General features: G+C 36.8%; 1 protein-coding gene across 2 annotated transcripts; it reads right to left on the bottom strand.

Annotated features, from left to right (window-relative positions):
- Positions 1 to 144: 144 nt before the first annotated feature.
- On the bottom strand, positions 145 to 16057 carry Smp_124830.1 (family C54 unassigned peptidase (C54 family); the record flags this gene model as incomplete). Of its 2 annotated transcripts, none has more annotated exons than XM_018794088.1 (8): positions 15797 to 16057; positions 13398 to 13469; positions 13236 to 13351; positions 12983 to 13202; positions 10704 to 10938; positions 9319 to 9427; positions 2680 to 2933; positions 145 to 369 (listed from the first exon to the last, which is right to left on the bottom strand). In XM_018794088.1, exons 3-8 carry the CDS (start codon positions 13321 to 13323, stop codon positions 145 to 147), a joined length of 1131 nt encoding a protein of 376 aa, XP_018648535.1. In that variant the 5' UTR covers positions 13324 to 13351; positions 13398 to 13469; positions 15797 to 16057. The 2 variants fall into 2 exon arrangements, with proteins under 2 accessions (XP_018648535.1, XP_018648536.1); XM_018794089.1 differs by having other exon boundaries at positions 12983 to 13183.
- Positions 16058 to 16114: the final 57 nt, after the last annotated feature.

The following is a 16114-nucleotide window of genomic DNA, read 5'->3' as shown; positions in this document are numbered from 1 at the left end:
AAACTGAGTTCATTTCGATGAAAAAAAAAACAAATATGGAGCCATGTATATCATTATTAAGATAATATTTGTTAATATACGGAAGTAATACATTTGAAGTTATCCATAAAAAAGTACATTCAGGTGTCTGGAAAAACAATAGTGCTACGAAGATCTGTTTTTCGTCTTGTCAAGACCTAACACCTCAACAGTGAATGCAACAGGTCGGCTTCTAGTTGATGCCTGGAGATTATCACTTACTGACATAAGGATAGGTAACCTATCAATAAGGTCACTTAGTTCTCCTCTAGTCCTGCAGTAGAATCCAACAGCGCAAGAAGGGTTTAGGTTCGCTGCACTCATCGTTTTAGGAATAGGACAGTGCCAAGACTGAAAAATAAAGATTCAGAATATCAAGTTATTTAAAATAATACGAATCACTGCTCAGATAGTGATGTTAACGAATACATTTATTGTACGAAAACCAAGAAATGCACCACAATATTAACAATAAATTTAGGTTTGAGGTCCCAATATAACTGTGGATGTGGAGTCAGTTTGGTGGATTTAAAACTGAGTGAAAACAGCAGATTTAGAACTATATATCGCCAACCGCCTGGTGTTGTAGGTCACTAGAGTTTACTTAACGTACATAAATGTCCTAATGTAATCAATAATATCAAAGGTTTTCAAAAAACGGATAGTAAACTGAGATCGGTCAAAATATAGATAGAAAGTGTTGCGAAGGAATAAGCACATTGTCTTTTAGGTCAACTTGGGAGGTAGTCGACCGTTTCTATGTCATCTTCTTTTACAAATGAAAGTCATTCCTTGAAATGGTCTGTTCCAAGCAGGCAGGGAAACTCAGAAACTTTGAGAGAAGGAATGTAAGTACGAATATAATGATTAGCAAGGATTTTTATTGATCTAGAACGACGAACTAAGACGGACAATTGATGTGTGGCTAGTAAAAGTGAGTGTGGTTGACTAATGAGCGTGAACTGACAGACTAACTATTTGATTTGAGATTTTCATCCAATGTACATCGGAAATTCACTAATGTAGTAAGTAGCAGTGAAGTCTTGTAAACTTGGTATATAAAGCGTTAGGTACAGATATATTGTGATTTACAAACAGAGTTAAGTTAGGGTGGTTTTGTTTAGGTTGCAGTGATTATATATATAACTTTCCTTGATGCTTAGGAAGTAATTATCGTTCAGACGAGATTTACTTAAGGAGACATAACGTTTTCATAACTCAGTGCAACACTTCTTAGAACCCTCTTAATATTGATTTTCGTAGCCGACTTCAAGTTAGCAATGAACTTGTTGGGAGATTCATTTCGCCGCGAGAAACGTATTTATTTCTGGTATACGGTACCGTAATATGCGTACGATGAGACTTTTATAATTACATTCACCATGATTAGTTACTTTGTCGATCTCTTGTTAGTTAGTTGAAATTCGTGATACCATTGATATAAGAGTTATTCGTTTGAATATATTTCCTCCTCCTATCACTGATGAAACACATTTGGTATTTATATCAGAATAAAGGTTATTGAAAGATTAGAGGGGTTGAGTATTCTTACTAGATTGTATACCTGAGTTTTGTTTGTGTAACAATATGATAACGTTTCTTTGGAACCATTAGCTTGATTTTGTACAACAATATTCAAAACTGATATAGGAAATGTAACAGCTATTGTCAAAATGTCATCAAGATTTTGAGGAATCATATGGTAGGAAAAATTAGGCAAATAAGCATTAAATTAATGATAAACTTGGTGAATATTTCATCTAATACTTTACTATGTTTAGTTACTTTTATGAGCTTAATGCTATTATGAAAAGTAACCAATAAACTTAGGAATGTTGAATACTGAAAGTGTGACAAAAGTTCCGGAAGTATATGTTTGTACGTTATCTGTCCAATAAATACACGGAGTGGTACCATGAAAACTCTTATACAAAATCCTAAGTACATCAGTCTCATCCCCTCCAAAATTAGTTCCCATTTGTAGCGAAAACTTTTCTCATCTCCGTCTCCATTGTTCAAAACATGTCACGAGATCCTCCGACTTCAAATTCTTCAGAACTCATTTTTTCGTTTTTCTAAATTCCGAGTCTTTTGTTGAGTGATTAGAAATAGTCGACAGGAAAACTTTGACCTGAATTTCGTGCTAGGTGACACTTTAACAAGGCGTACGTGTAATCTTAAGTGAACCAGTGGTCCTTGTGCGGTTCGAACTCACGATACCCAGCCTCACAATCTGAGACGTTACTATCGGGCTACGACTGACCTATCGGTACTCTTTGCTGACGAGTATCAACTAGCACAAAACTGAAGTCAGGGGTTTTCTATCGACTTCTTCTAATCATCTAACATCTCAACACATTGCACACTATGGTGTTACTTAAACTGGTGGAGATACTGCAATCAGCACCTGAAGGGCTAGAAAAACATGACAATGGCTTGTTAGGATTGTGTGAATTTGTGATTCTTCCAAATTCAATTCATCAAAGGTCATTGTGACAATGAGTCGGCGACCGAAAGACACGAGAAACCGTTTAAGTCCGACTTTTCCATAAACATACATAGCCAAGGGCTGTTTTGGCCTTGGGTGGTTTATAGCCTGTAACCAAAACGTTTAACGTAATTAGATGCAAAATTGCATTCAAATGAATAAAGTATACTTACGTCAACTGAAAATTTAGGGGAATTCAGATTTTGGGTGGGTTGAGTAAAATGTGGATCCAAGTAAATTAGCGAATTATTTTGACATCCAACATAATAGCTGGAATGTTTTCGACGACCACCGATTAAGCCTACAAATGCTGGATCCGAAAATAGACGCAGTACCACTTGAATATAACGTGGGTTAATGCGATTTCCTTTTCCGAACATCAGTGGGATGAGTAATAAGATAGCTGTTGGTTTGAAGCTGTGTGAGTCTATAGGAGAAAAGTATTGTTACAGAAAATTGAATGGAATATTATCTTATGGTTATTTAGCTTTTAAGTGGAGAAATTCCGAATATTAATTGGTTAGGCAGTTTTCAGAGATAGTTTTTCACACGAAATGTTATCAGCTGAAAAGACTTGTAGGTGGCGACGGATGAGCTGCGAACTAGGACGAAACACCAGTTTAGTGATCGCTGACTGATGTCAATATACAACGAAAACTATCCTCGACTAGAAACGTTAGCTGAATATCATGACAAACATCAAATACATAAGTAAAGTGATAGCAGATTAACGTTGAAATTAAAGCTAACCAGGGAGGTTAGTTTGAAAATAAGTATTGAGCTTTGACATCTTAATCATTGTTGGCTTTCACAACAGTTTGTTTGACGAGAAGTGAATTGGAGCATTTGGTAAACACAAAGTAAGCTTTCCATTAAATTGATCCAACCTTTATTTTTGTTTGCCCAAATGCACTTCAACATCTATTATGTCAAATGATTTACAGTCTGAAGTTTAGACTAAAGAATCCCTTGGCATCAATAACAATTCTGTAATCACTCTTGAAGAATCAACTGACAGTAGCAAAACTCATGTTGTTCAACTCAGAATGAAAACAATCATGTTTATTTGTCTAAGTCTGTAATTTAAAATGAATAACTTTTACTGAATCTATTTTTCATGTTATAAACTGGAAACGAGTTATTTGATCTATTGTTTGAAACCAAGAAATGAAAATAACTGTTTTAACTTAAAAGTTGTACTTGTATATAGAATATGTTGGTAGGGCACACAATATTATTAGGTCATGGTACTACAAACAGAAATAATTACGGCTTCGGTAACCGCAGATTAAACAATTATTTGATAGATGAATATGAAATTTATTCAGTATTTGTTCATTATTTTTGTATGCCCACGTAAGAATATTGTTGTTTGTATTGACATTTATAACACGAGACGAATTTTTGGTACAATAAGATTTAAATATAGCACAGAAATACAATACTGTGAGGCAGTAAATGATGGAAAATTGTGTAGTGATTAGCAAGAATTAATAAGAAATTGCAGTCCAAGTAAGAACACAAACAAGAAAAACTTTGTGGAAATGGGTAACACTTATGAACGCCATGGCCCTCAAATGCCCTGGTACGGCCAAAAATGGGAAGGGACCGCCCTCTCTCTCGAAATCCTCTCACACGGCCACACGTATACAGCCTCTGCTAGGGAAGTCTACTCACTGCCTTCTCGTAGCGGGGATGTTGTTTACGAAAGGCGAATGTTCGGTGCTTTAACTGGGACGGTGGACACTGAAGGTCCACCTAAGGGAGTTGGAAAAACCTGATTCCAAACCAATGGTGCACATGAGCTCCAGTATCCTGAAGGAACAAATGGCGCATGAACCTATCGTTGGTCACCGGCTACCATGGGACTGCACCTCTTGACGTTGCTCCACTGCCTTGTGGATCAGACCTTTAGGTCAAAGGCTCGGGGTATGGCCCCCTAAGAAAACCACCTGCTTCAGTTTGGGCACCTGGGCCATTGCTGCTACCTTGACGTGGTGGTCGGGCTTGCCTATCGTGATGAACCAATCGAGCTATACTGGCTGGAACAATCGTTCCTCAAGGTCCTACTATGCCAGACAGGTCGATTGAAGAGGGGTAAGATTAAAAGCAGCAAACCCAAGGTCAGAAGGCGAAGTCGTACTGCTGACTGTACAGAGGTGTGACAGCAGTAAGGTGTTTCCTTCAGACAACCAGCATAACAGCGATGCTGCCTTCCCACAAGGAGGGGTGGGGTTAGAAAAGGTCGACCTTGAAAATGCATACCTCGCCTTATCCCACGGATTTCCGTCTCCGGCGGTAAGGTCCTTTTAAAAACTACCCACAAGAAGGTCGTGTGTGACCGACCTCAAGCAGTTGTCCCTTGGGCACTGCGGTCACGCTCCCAGGTCATTAAGACCACTTCTAACCCAATTTTACTTTTCAGGTACCTCTAGGAAAACCCTTCCACGGTGTGGGCAACCGGGAAGTGATAACTGCCCTCATACCTCTAACAGCACTCAAGACCACTGTATTCATAATCAATCTCCTTCTTCACTTTCTACTATTCCTTCTACCTCGACTTTCAACACTAAACTTCCTCTTTTAACTTCCTCCTCAAGTGTCACCATGGCCAACGATTCTAGTGCGCGAAACACTGTCCCAGGTCTACTAAAACCTCGCTCCAAACTACACATTGGAGCCTTCAACGTACGTACCCAAAGTCAAATCGGTCAATAGGCCTCCTTGGCTAAAACCCTAGAATCTCGTACCATTGACATATGCTGTGTCTCCGAAACACGCATACAAGATCCCAGTGTGGTCATTCACTTGACCTCACCTCGCCAAAATGGACAGCCAACGAAATACACCCTCCGTGTATCTGGCGACCCCATGACTAGTTCTCGTGGACTGGCAGGTGTAGACATAACACTTAGTACGAGGGCAGAACAAGCACTACTAGAATGGATCCCCGTTAACAGTCGCCTGTGTGCTGTCCGGCTGAATGGCTCCGTAAGAACTCGGAGGGATAGGGATACACGTCGTTGCCTTTTCGTCGTTTCCGCCTACGCTCCCACTGACTGCAGCCATGATGAAGTGAAAGATGACTTTTACAGAGAGCTCTCTGAGCTTCTTCAGAAACCTAAGCGCTCAGACATAGTAGTCGCAGCGGGTGACTTTAATGCCCAGGTAGGCAGCTTAAACCAAACAGAAAGACATTTAGGTGGGTATTTTAGCATTCCGGCTCAACAAACCGACAATGGTGATCGTCTGTTGCAACTATCCTCAGACAATCGTTTATTTTTAGCAAATACTAACTTTAAACATAAGGAGAGACATTGTCTAACATGGCGACCATCTGCACCAAACCAACGATGGACTCAAATAGACCATATTGCCATCAGCCATCGTTGGAGAGGCTCGATAGAAGATTGTCGCTCGTATTGGAATACTTGTTTAGACTCTGACCACGCTTTAATACGAGCACGCATTTGTTTGCGCCTCACTGGACGCAGGAAAACTACACTATGAAGACCCATTAGGATTGAACTGGAGGACGAGAAATTCAAATGTAAATTCCAGGAACAACTGAGTTCACATCTAGGCAGTTCTGTAAACGAGACTGACTTAAATGCTGCTTGGAAAGACATACGAACAGATGTGGGAACAGCAGTCACATCTATTAGTAATTTAAACCATAGGGTTCCGAAAAACCAATGGATTTCTTCCAAGTCTATTTCACTGATGGATTCGCGTAAATTCATCCCATCAGGCTCTGAACACAACGAAGAGCGTAAACAAATCAAATGTAGGTGGACTAAAAGTCTAAGGAACGATCGTGAGCAGTGGTGGGCAACGAAAGCAAAAGAGATGGAAAAGGCAGCGGCTGTAGGCAACACCAGGCAACTATTCAGACTAATAAAAGAAACTGGAATTAAGAAGTCAAGTGTGAGACAATCTCGGAAAAAGACGGAACCCTTATCTGCTCTCAACCCAAACGTTTAGAACGATGGGCGGAACACTTTAAGGAACAGTTTAGCTGGCCTTCAGCTACTGCACAACTACCCACTATTCCCAGACAGTCTGAATGGAACATTGAAAGACGTACCGCAGAAGTACATAGACCTTGTTAAGACTGTTTACTCAAACACTACCAGTCGAATCAGAGCTTATGACGAACTGTCACCTCATTTTCCAACCTCAAGTGGTGTTCGTCAAGGCTGTCCACTATACCCATTTTTGTTTAACTTCATTATAGACCTGTTGCTGGAAATAACACTCTCTTCAACTGAATTTTCAGGAATTGATCTCCTACCAGGGGGTCCACTAAGCGACTTAGAATACGCAGATGACATAGTCCTGTTTGGTGAAGACGCTGACAAAATGCAGAGTCTTCTGTTGGAACTAATTAATAATGCTAGGATATTTGGGATGCGTTTCTCCCCATCTAAATGTAAATTGTTACTCCAGGACTGGCCTGCGTCAACACCTGAACTAAGGTTGGGGAGCGAAGTAGTCGAACGCGTCGACAACTTCACTTATCTTGAAAGTCTGATTAGCCCTAATGGGTTGGTGTCTGACGAAATCTCAGCACGGATTCAAAACGCTCGTTTGGCTTTTGCCAACTTACGTCACTTATGGCGAAGACGAGATATCCGTCTATCAATTAAGGGCCGAGTATACTGCGCAGCAGTTCGTTCTGTTCTACTTTAAGGCTGTGAAACATAGCCATTAAGAGTAGAAGATACTCGTAAGTTACTAGTATTTGACCACAGATGTCTTAGAAATATTGCTCGCATCTGCTGGGATCACCGGGTAAGTAATAGAGAGGTCAGACACAGGTTATTAAGAAATGATGGTAAATCAGTTGATGAGGTCATGAATCTTCATCGACTGAGATGGTTAGGCCACGTGTTACGTATGCCTGAACATCGATTACCACGACGCGCTATGCTGACTAGTGTAGGGGATGGTTGGAAAAGAGTTAGGGGCGGTCAAACCAAAACGTGCCATCAGTGCTTGAAGTCACTAACTTCTAGTCTGAGCCATGTTGGTAGATGCAAACTACCTGGTTGGGGTCCGCGTGACTATTGTAACCAATGGTTGGAGACTAGGTGACATGGCTCAGAATCGATCACAATGGCGTAGGTGTATACACTCTTTATCTTCCCTTAAACCTTGAGATTGAAATTGCCTCATAACTTTTTTTCCTTCCTATACTATATCCTTATATACAACCTTTCTTTTATATACTACCACCACTAAATTAACTACTTCTATGAATTTGGTGTTCATCTTGTTGTGCTAACGAGGTATGGCAACTTGGACCGATATATATGTGTGCCTGGTCCTACGTTGTAGCTGACTGACTGACCTGGGCAGTATCACAGCCCTCACACAAATCGAATGAGATTTGTGCGGCGCAAATATATCTGGTGTTTCCTTGTATCAATATTTATGTGTTTAAATAAATAAAAATAAATAAATAAATAAAATAACCTTGTACACTTATTGTTCTTGATGTTTATATATCTACATATTATTCTTATTGTAATTGTGACCGTCGTTTTTCTTCATATATGGGACATTCATCACGCAAACCCAGCCACTGTCGCTTCTGACATTCAGGGCCATGTTGTGTTGAACTGGTATGGTAACTTAGCCTAACACACATTCGTGCTAGACACTACACTGATTATGACTGACTGATTGATTAGGCTGTTAGTAAATCCAGATACTGTTTGAGATGAATGAGATAAACGTAACCTCAGGTGGCATGGTTCGAGATGGCTATGCAGATTTACTAAGTTTGTATCTCACTTGAGTTCTTATATTTAATAATTTCCACTCTACCAATATTTCTTGTTTCGTTGTAAACTATCACTGATATTTCTCAGCTCAGATTTTTATCTTATATGTCTCCTTTCGACATAAGCTACCCATCTATTAAGGAACCAGGAAATACTGGATAGCTATTTCGTCCAGGCATGGGGCTCCTTGGACGTGTGTATTCACGACCTCAATGAAGATCAAACCAGAGCCTTTGATCCCGTGGTGAATGTTTAACCACAAGATCACTGAGTCAGCATCCAATAATGTGCATCTCTGAGTTCAGATAAATAGCGCTATTGCACAACCATCTTCCTAGTCTCATTATTAATAACATTCAGTAATCTCCACAAAACTCCCGTAATTAAAAAAGATCACGTGCTCACTGGTGACTAGTCTCAAGATAATTCTGAAATTCTAGTGAGAATTTGTGACCAGTGAAGTTCGGATATGAAGCAGTAACCTACTGAAGACAGTTGAAGATGGCTGTTCACTATCGGTAATTGAGTGGAATTAGACATGTACACCAACAGACGGCAGTTCAATGGTTTTAGGTAAAGTGTTCGTTGAGAGACCGGAGGTCCTAGGTTCAGTGTCCAGTGAGGTCGTGGATACACACTGGTGAGCAGCACATACTAGGGCGAAACAACTGTCTAGTGCTTTCTGGTTTTCAATAGACATCTAATTTTGGTCGGTTCGTGGCATCAGCAACATCCAATAATCTTTACAAACCTCCTATACTGACCTTATTTTTATTGCTCTAATATGAAGTGAAGTAACTTGGGTGGATGAACGTTTGTGTGAGGTTCTATGTTGCTTAAGATTGGTAAACTTGAGATTTAATTATCAGTTAACTGTTTATCCGCCAATCCATTGATTTATTTTTATAATCTCAAATACAGAAAAAATAATTTACGAATGAAGTCAAAAGTTTTAATATATAAACATGTACAAAAGAAAGTCAAATTTACAGTTGGTATGAATCAAAAGTTTAACGTACATACCGTTAGTCTGATCAGATTGTGAACGATATAAAGCTGTGTGATCAGTGAAATATATCTTGGGTTGATACTGATATGAAGTGTGTAATCCTCTTGCAAGATCTATAATTTCCTTGGTATACGAAAATAAAAAGACGGCAATTTCGTCTAAAAGAAAGCGTTGTTTTATTTTACAATGGTTAATGATATAACATAATTACTCAACTGACGACAAAGATTGTTGATAGAAACGACTACTTACTAATAACAAAATCATACTAAGAAAATGATGAACTATAATGACAAGAACTTTTGGGTTTTTAATTAACAGTATTCTACATATTAATCTTCGTAACAGTTCTGGTAAAGTCAAATTTATGGATCAACAGATTCTGGTTCAATGCGTCTAAAGGTAATGTGGTTGCCTTAGGACTTGAAACATTATATTTTGATTCAAATTATAGGGTGAATTTGCAATTTTGAACAATCTCCGATTTAAAAAAAGTATATATCCAGTTCTTCCAAAATCTAAGTGGTAATCAAGTTGGTATCAGTTCATAATTAAAACTTTTTTCATACTAACTGTTAATTTAAATTAATTCTAGAATATCCAAATGGATTATTAATTTACAGAATCCGTACTATGTTACACGTTTAGTTTTGCACTCACACTTTTTAGTATCTGACAGATTACTAAAATAAATAACAAAAGATAGGTCAAAAATTCTTATGTATATAATTTGTCTTCTCTTAAGGAATGAATTCCTATCGAGCCATTTAAATTAAATAGCGATTACATTAAATAATCAGATCTTAGATCTACATTTAATTACAACATAATTACTTGGAAGGGATCAAAATAAAATTAGAATATAACTATTAGATAAACTAATAAAATTTTCACTGAAACTTTGTGGGACGCTTTTACTAATACAAAAGAAGTAGAAATAGTTAGGGGGGTGACTATTATAAATTATTTGGGAGCTAACAAAGATAAATCCATAATAAAAAAGATGTGAAAAGTCACTGTTTTTCAATATTATGCATCTTATTTTAACAACGAAATAATGACAAAACAATTACATCACAGAATTTCCATTAAGACAAGTCAGTTGACACTTTTGGGAACCTGGAACAACTTTGATAAAATCTACGTAAATGAATAACCTGCCATGGTAGATGAATTTTATAGTACAAAAAATCTCTTGGTAGTTGAGATAAGCTATGGTTAATAGAAACTAAACCCTTGACTCAGCAAGATTACAGAGATCTTCAGCTTGAAGAATGGGTATCCGCTCCAATTAACTTGAACTTTTATTGTCAATTTCAAATAATCTCAATTCATGTTTATTTCGAATAAACATGATATTACAGAAATACACAAGAGACATCGAATAATTTGTGACTACCTCACGATATATAACTCTGTCACGAGCTAAATACACCTGTACTTGGCTTAAGCGGCTGTCCAATGAACTTCCTTTTGCCATCACACGTAAGATTGCCGAGCAAATTGAAGATGGCCCGCACCATTCACCTGGCTTTCTATCACTCATTTGAACTAAACGATGCAAAGATAACGGAGAAAATGGGGACCAAGAATCATTGAACCATTTGATAATTTGAAGGCTGAAATCCGAATCTCTGAAAATATGCAAATCGAAAACTATAAAATAAAAGGTAATTATGAGGAGGTTATAACAAAAATAAAATCATTGTAAGTACATTTCGTTAATTTTATGATTATCAGTATAAGCATAATCAAAATTACCATTGTATCACTATAGAATCTCACCAACAGCATACAATTAGAATGATTAAAGTGAATATAAGTAGTATATGATAGGATGATGAAACTTTAAACTTTACTGAATTATTTCATTTTGTTACAATTCACAACACAAGTGTGACATATGAAACTGAAATGAAAGATAAATAGAACTTTTAATTACCAGTTATTTTACTTTTAAGTTCACCACCTATGTCAATTAACTTCGAAGTTATAGTACATAAAATGAATGTAGAGTGTGACACATTCTCAGATATTTAAGCACAGTGTTCAAAAGACTTGATGTAGTTACCGAACTATATAAAAATTAATCTCCGTGTAGAGAATACTTTTGGGCAATAAAAAGCAGAGCGCTACAGTTTCTAGCACTTCAAGTAAAATGGAGCAAAAAGCGAAAATAAACAGACAGTGAACAAAGTTAGCTTTGTTCTACTGGCCGTTGTTAACTCAAATGGTAATTCCACATAAACTTTTCATGTAAATTTTAGGTTTGGTGAAAGACTTTAGTAATTTACTGGATGTTTCAAACATTCTCTTTGGAAAGAGGTGATACAGAAAACTTCGATAGCTCAAGTAATATAATCATTGTTTAACGCTAGTAACAACCTATGTAAGAAAAAACGGCAAAGCGTGAATAAATAAGCAATCTGTTTTCAACTGAGTTTAAAACCTGTTTGGTTCTTTAGGCAGATAAATTGGTGCATGAAGGTTTCATTTTGAAATATTTCAATAGGTTTTAGAAACGTTATTGGCTTGGAAATACTTCACTTTCACCAGATTAAACAACAATAGTATAGCTACTATTTTACTTATGCTACAATTCGGCTATGTAAAACATTACAATAGCTGTATGTTATACTTCTGATCTTCGACCAATTTTATTGAGACAGCGACAAGCAACAAATGTTTCATCATTACACCTCTACCTGATCACTATGATAGGTTATCCAAGTGGTTAAATCAAAATAGTATTTGATAGTCAACCGTTTTTAGACCTACAAGAAAGGTTACGTTTTATTGTGTTGTTAGCTCTAAGGAAAAAAATTTATATCCGTCAACTCACAATGTGAGTCAAAAAAGTGAAAACACGGACAAGAGTGAACAAAAACTATTATGCGAATGATACTTTCCCAGGTTTTTTTAACAGAACAAGGACAGAGCACAATAAATTCAACTTTGATGCCGATGCCTACAAAAGCGCACGATTATTTCTTCATGTTACCCTGGTCATAATTCTTTCTTCCAAATCCATTGACATGCTAGTGGCTAATGTTATTAGTTTTATTGGGAAATCATATTCTCCAGTATTTTGATCTTGGTATTTGATGGTAACTTAAAGTTAAACTATTTGCTGGGGGAGGAAATAAACATAATACAAAAGTAGAGTTTCGACAAGTAGTATGGTGTGAACCAAGATTTAATTTGCCGGACAATCTGTAGGGAATTTGAAATGAAAGTCATATATATATATATATATATATATATATATATATAGTAATAATAATCCGTGTTGATCGAAAGTCAGTTGTATATTTATGCAAATTAATATGTTAAAAGTCATTTTGAGAAAATATTTTATTACTTTATAATTCTGTCTCGCCGTAGAAAATTCATGTTGAACGGTGATTACTGCTGATGTAGACACCATAAAATGCATAGGATTCTCCAAATATCAGTAACACCACTTTGGTAGGAAGTGAAGAGAAGGCTAACTAACCTTATGGTTTAAGTTGCTGTTCGCCATGCCACCAGCACGTTCATAAAACAAATGTGTCGTACACTCATGAATACTACTAATAGGTTAATAGTGTACATAAGACAAGTGAGTAAGGTTTATAGTTTTTTTAAAAATAGTCAGTGAAGTTTTATGTATACCGCGAAACGATATTTTGAACAAACCTTTGATTTTTTGTTAGCCTCCAATTTCTGCCCAAAAAATGAACTACTAGGGCTTGAGCAAGCAACATTTGTCCACATCGAAACATGCATCCCCATCCACAATCTGATGTCTGGACAGATAGAGGAATATATGGACTCGGGATATTCGTGGATTGTGACCCAACATGATCTGTAGATAGTGGAATAAAATGACTACTTCTGCTGTAAATCGATAAGTTTTCTGTGTATATATAATAAAATAAATGGGACGTACTTGATTGAGTTTTGAATAGATCAACTTCGGCTTGAATACTTTCACAGTCACATGATGCTGGTCTTTCGGTAGATAGTGAATACGGCATATTATTGGTAGAGGTACTAGAAAGATTTCTTAATAAGGGGGGGAAGTCATCACGATAAGTAAACCATAATCTACTTGCAAAGTCTGAAGCAAAATCTGAAAAATCTCCATCCAAAATTATATCCCTTGTGATAGTTGGGGAATTGTCTGAAGTACAAAAAACGTAGATAAAATTAGCTATAAAACTTTGTTTTGCTGATGTACATAAAATTACCAAGACTTTTTAGGTTACATATAAAAATATCCATTAGGTTTAAATTAAGATACACAACAAAATTTTTGAATGTTAGTCGCGGAAACTTTATATATAAAAAATATGAAGGATATGAAAATCAAAAATTAACTTTAGTCAAATTAATAAATGGTTGAAATGTAGCATTCACCATATAACCGACGCCACTCGCCACTTTGTGTAGATGTGAGAGCGAATGACCAAGGACCTATCGTAGTTACATTTCCAAGGTCTAACCGACACCTTATTCGAAAATACAACGATATGGAGCAATTGTGGTGAGATTTGATGGAACTAGACAGCAAAGGTATCCTTAAAGTTTCTGGGTTTCGTAGTAGCAAGATTGAATATTTCTTCCATAAAGTTAGCAAGTAATTGTATCGGAAGTGAAGATGTGGGTGCTCACTGTTGAAAAGTTACATATTAGGACGAAACGGCCGTCCAGACCTTCCAAGTTTTAAATGATTGTCTAACCTACACCGGTTCTTGATTTGAATAAAACTTAACAGCCTCCACAACCCCATACTGACAATTCCCCATGAGTCATTAAAGTTTTTGACTTAACATCAACGCCAATATGGTCATAAATTTTAAGGTGTCAAGCCATTCGAAATGACTACTGTTATATCCTAGTAAAGACATAAGTACAGGTAACTCCCGGGACCTATTAGTGGACGATTATTCTATATATATTCCTATTTTCTATCTATTGAGTAATTAGATTATGTATATCTATATTCATCTTATTATAAGCTTCATTTTGACCTATGGATTATTGTTATACGAATTACTGTTCCTAAATTATATTCAGTTTATTAATTATTGTCTTCCACGTTCACAGCCACATTTGGCTTGTCTCTTCAATGACTACTAATTAGATCTGTGAGCACTAACTACCGTGATGAAGGCCGAAACAATTTTTCCAAAAAATTTCAATTTGATTACTCTAAAAATTTTTTTCAGAGAATGAATGTAGACTGTGGTTGTTTTTTCTGTTATTTGTTAATGACATGAGTAGCTATATCCTATTACATATCATTGCACAACTGGTGTAGCTCATGTTCAGTACGCAAAAGTGATCATGATTGAGTTGTATTACTTTTATTAACTGTCTAATCACCTCTACCCCCATGTGATAGAAGGAACATATGATCTACCGATATGCTCGAGTTGTTATAACTGGGAAACGTAAGCACCACAAGCCTAGTTCTCTTCAACATTTGGCATTTGCTTTGAGACACAAAGTACCAGAAACCACGGGGAGAAGACATTTTAATCAGATTCTAAGAACAATTTTCAACGAGAACCTCGAAAATGTTAAGCACTATTTTGTAATGTGTTGTATAAGGTTTTTTTCAAAGAATCAATACACCTATGAAAAGCTGTATCAGGGTCGGTCAGTCGCACATTTAAGTAACGGTATAAAATGCTTTACCAACAAGTCTAACACACACACACGCCCGACTGGTAAAGGTTCTTAAGGACTATCATAAAAAACGGAGAGTTGAAAGATAAATTTCTAGAAACTACCGTGTACTATAGGTAGTGATCCCAGCTTCGTTATTGCACTTTATGTATGCTCATGGAAGTGGACAATTTTTGTTGAGCTAGAAAAAATATGTCTTTGAACATATCTAGAGGACAGAGTCGAGCAGTATCACGTAAAACTAAAATTACCAACATAAATATTTTTAAGCCCACAAAGCAATTTATGAGTTAGATGGTTAGCAAATACGAACAATTAGATATTACTCGCCCTCACGTCTGAATCGTAAACTAAAGCTGAATGTGGTAATACAGTCTTCGTACATAAGTAACCTTTACATGTATTCATAGCTTACAAACAAGGAAGATAAGAACATGTTATCTACAACAAAAGACTTCCTTATGACCTACTTAGTTTACGGTTTAAATTGGAATTCTTTACAACACTAAAAGAAAAAATGGCATCGTGAATCGCAAATTAGGATGAAATAACTATTTATTTACAATAATCGAGAAATGTGATGAGATAGCTAAGACACCATAAGAAATTTAACATTTAGGTAACATACTCTGTGATTAAGATGGTCATCTATAAGTCAAAACTATTGACGGGAAAAAATTCGTTAATTTACATTAATTCGGACTGGTTATTATTAGGTCAATTTCCAATACTTGTAGTTACAATAATGTGGACCCATTTACAGTGGCCAAATATACAAGGAAACACCACATCTAGCAAAAAATCGCGTTAACTAACCGGAAGTAGGAGAGAAATAGCACCGACCGAGCATATATATAATTGCATTTTGATCGAAATTTGGCCAGAACTGAATGGACCAACCAAACTTTAACTGATTCCACACTGAACGTATGTGGTCAAGAGTTGTGAAGCTGGATCGGGTAACAGATGCTGAGTTTTTGCTCCGAGAAACTCTGATCTGAGTGCGAATGCGATTCCTTTCATTTCGGTTCATTTTCAGGATGATCGGGTGACCCTTTTGAGTATAGCTATTTCCTAAAAATCCTAACAAGGACGTGAATCCGAGTTCACATTGGAAACCCAACAGGACTTTTT

The sequence above is a fragment of the Schistosoma mansoni genome, chromosome 1 (genome assembly GCF_000237925.1).
Source record: "Schistosoma mansoni strain Puerto Rico chromosome 1, complete genome".
In the NCBI taxonomy this organism is placed as follows: Eukaryota; Metazoa; Platyhelminthes; class Trematoda; order Strigeidida; family Schistosomatidae; genus Schistosoma; species Schistosoma mansoni.
Note: the sequence above shows the minus strand (reverse complement) of the source record. Positions and strands in the feature narration are given on the sequence as shown.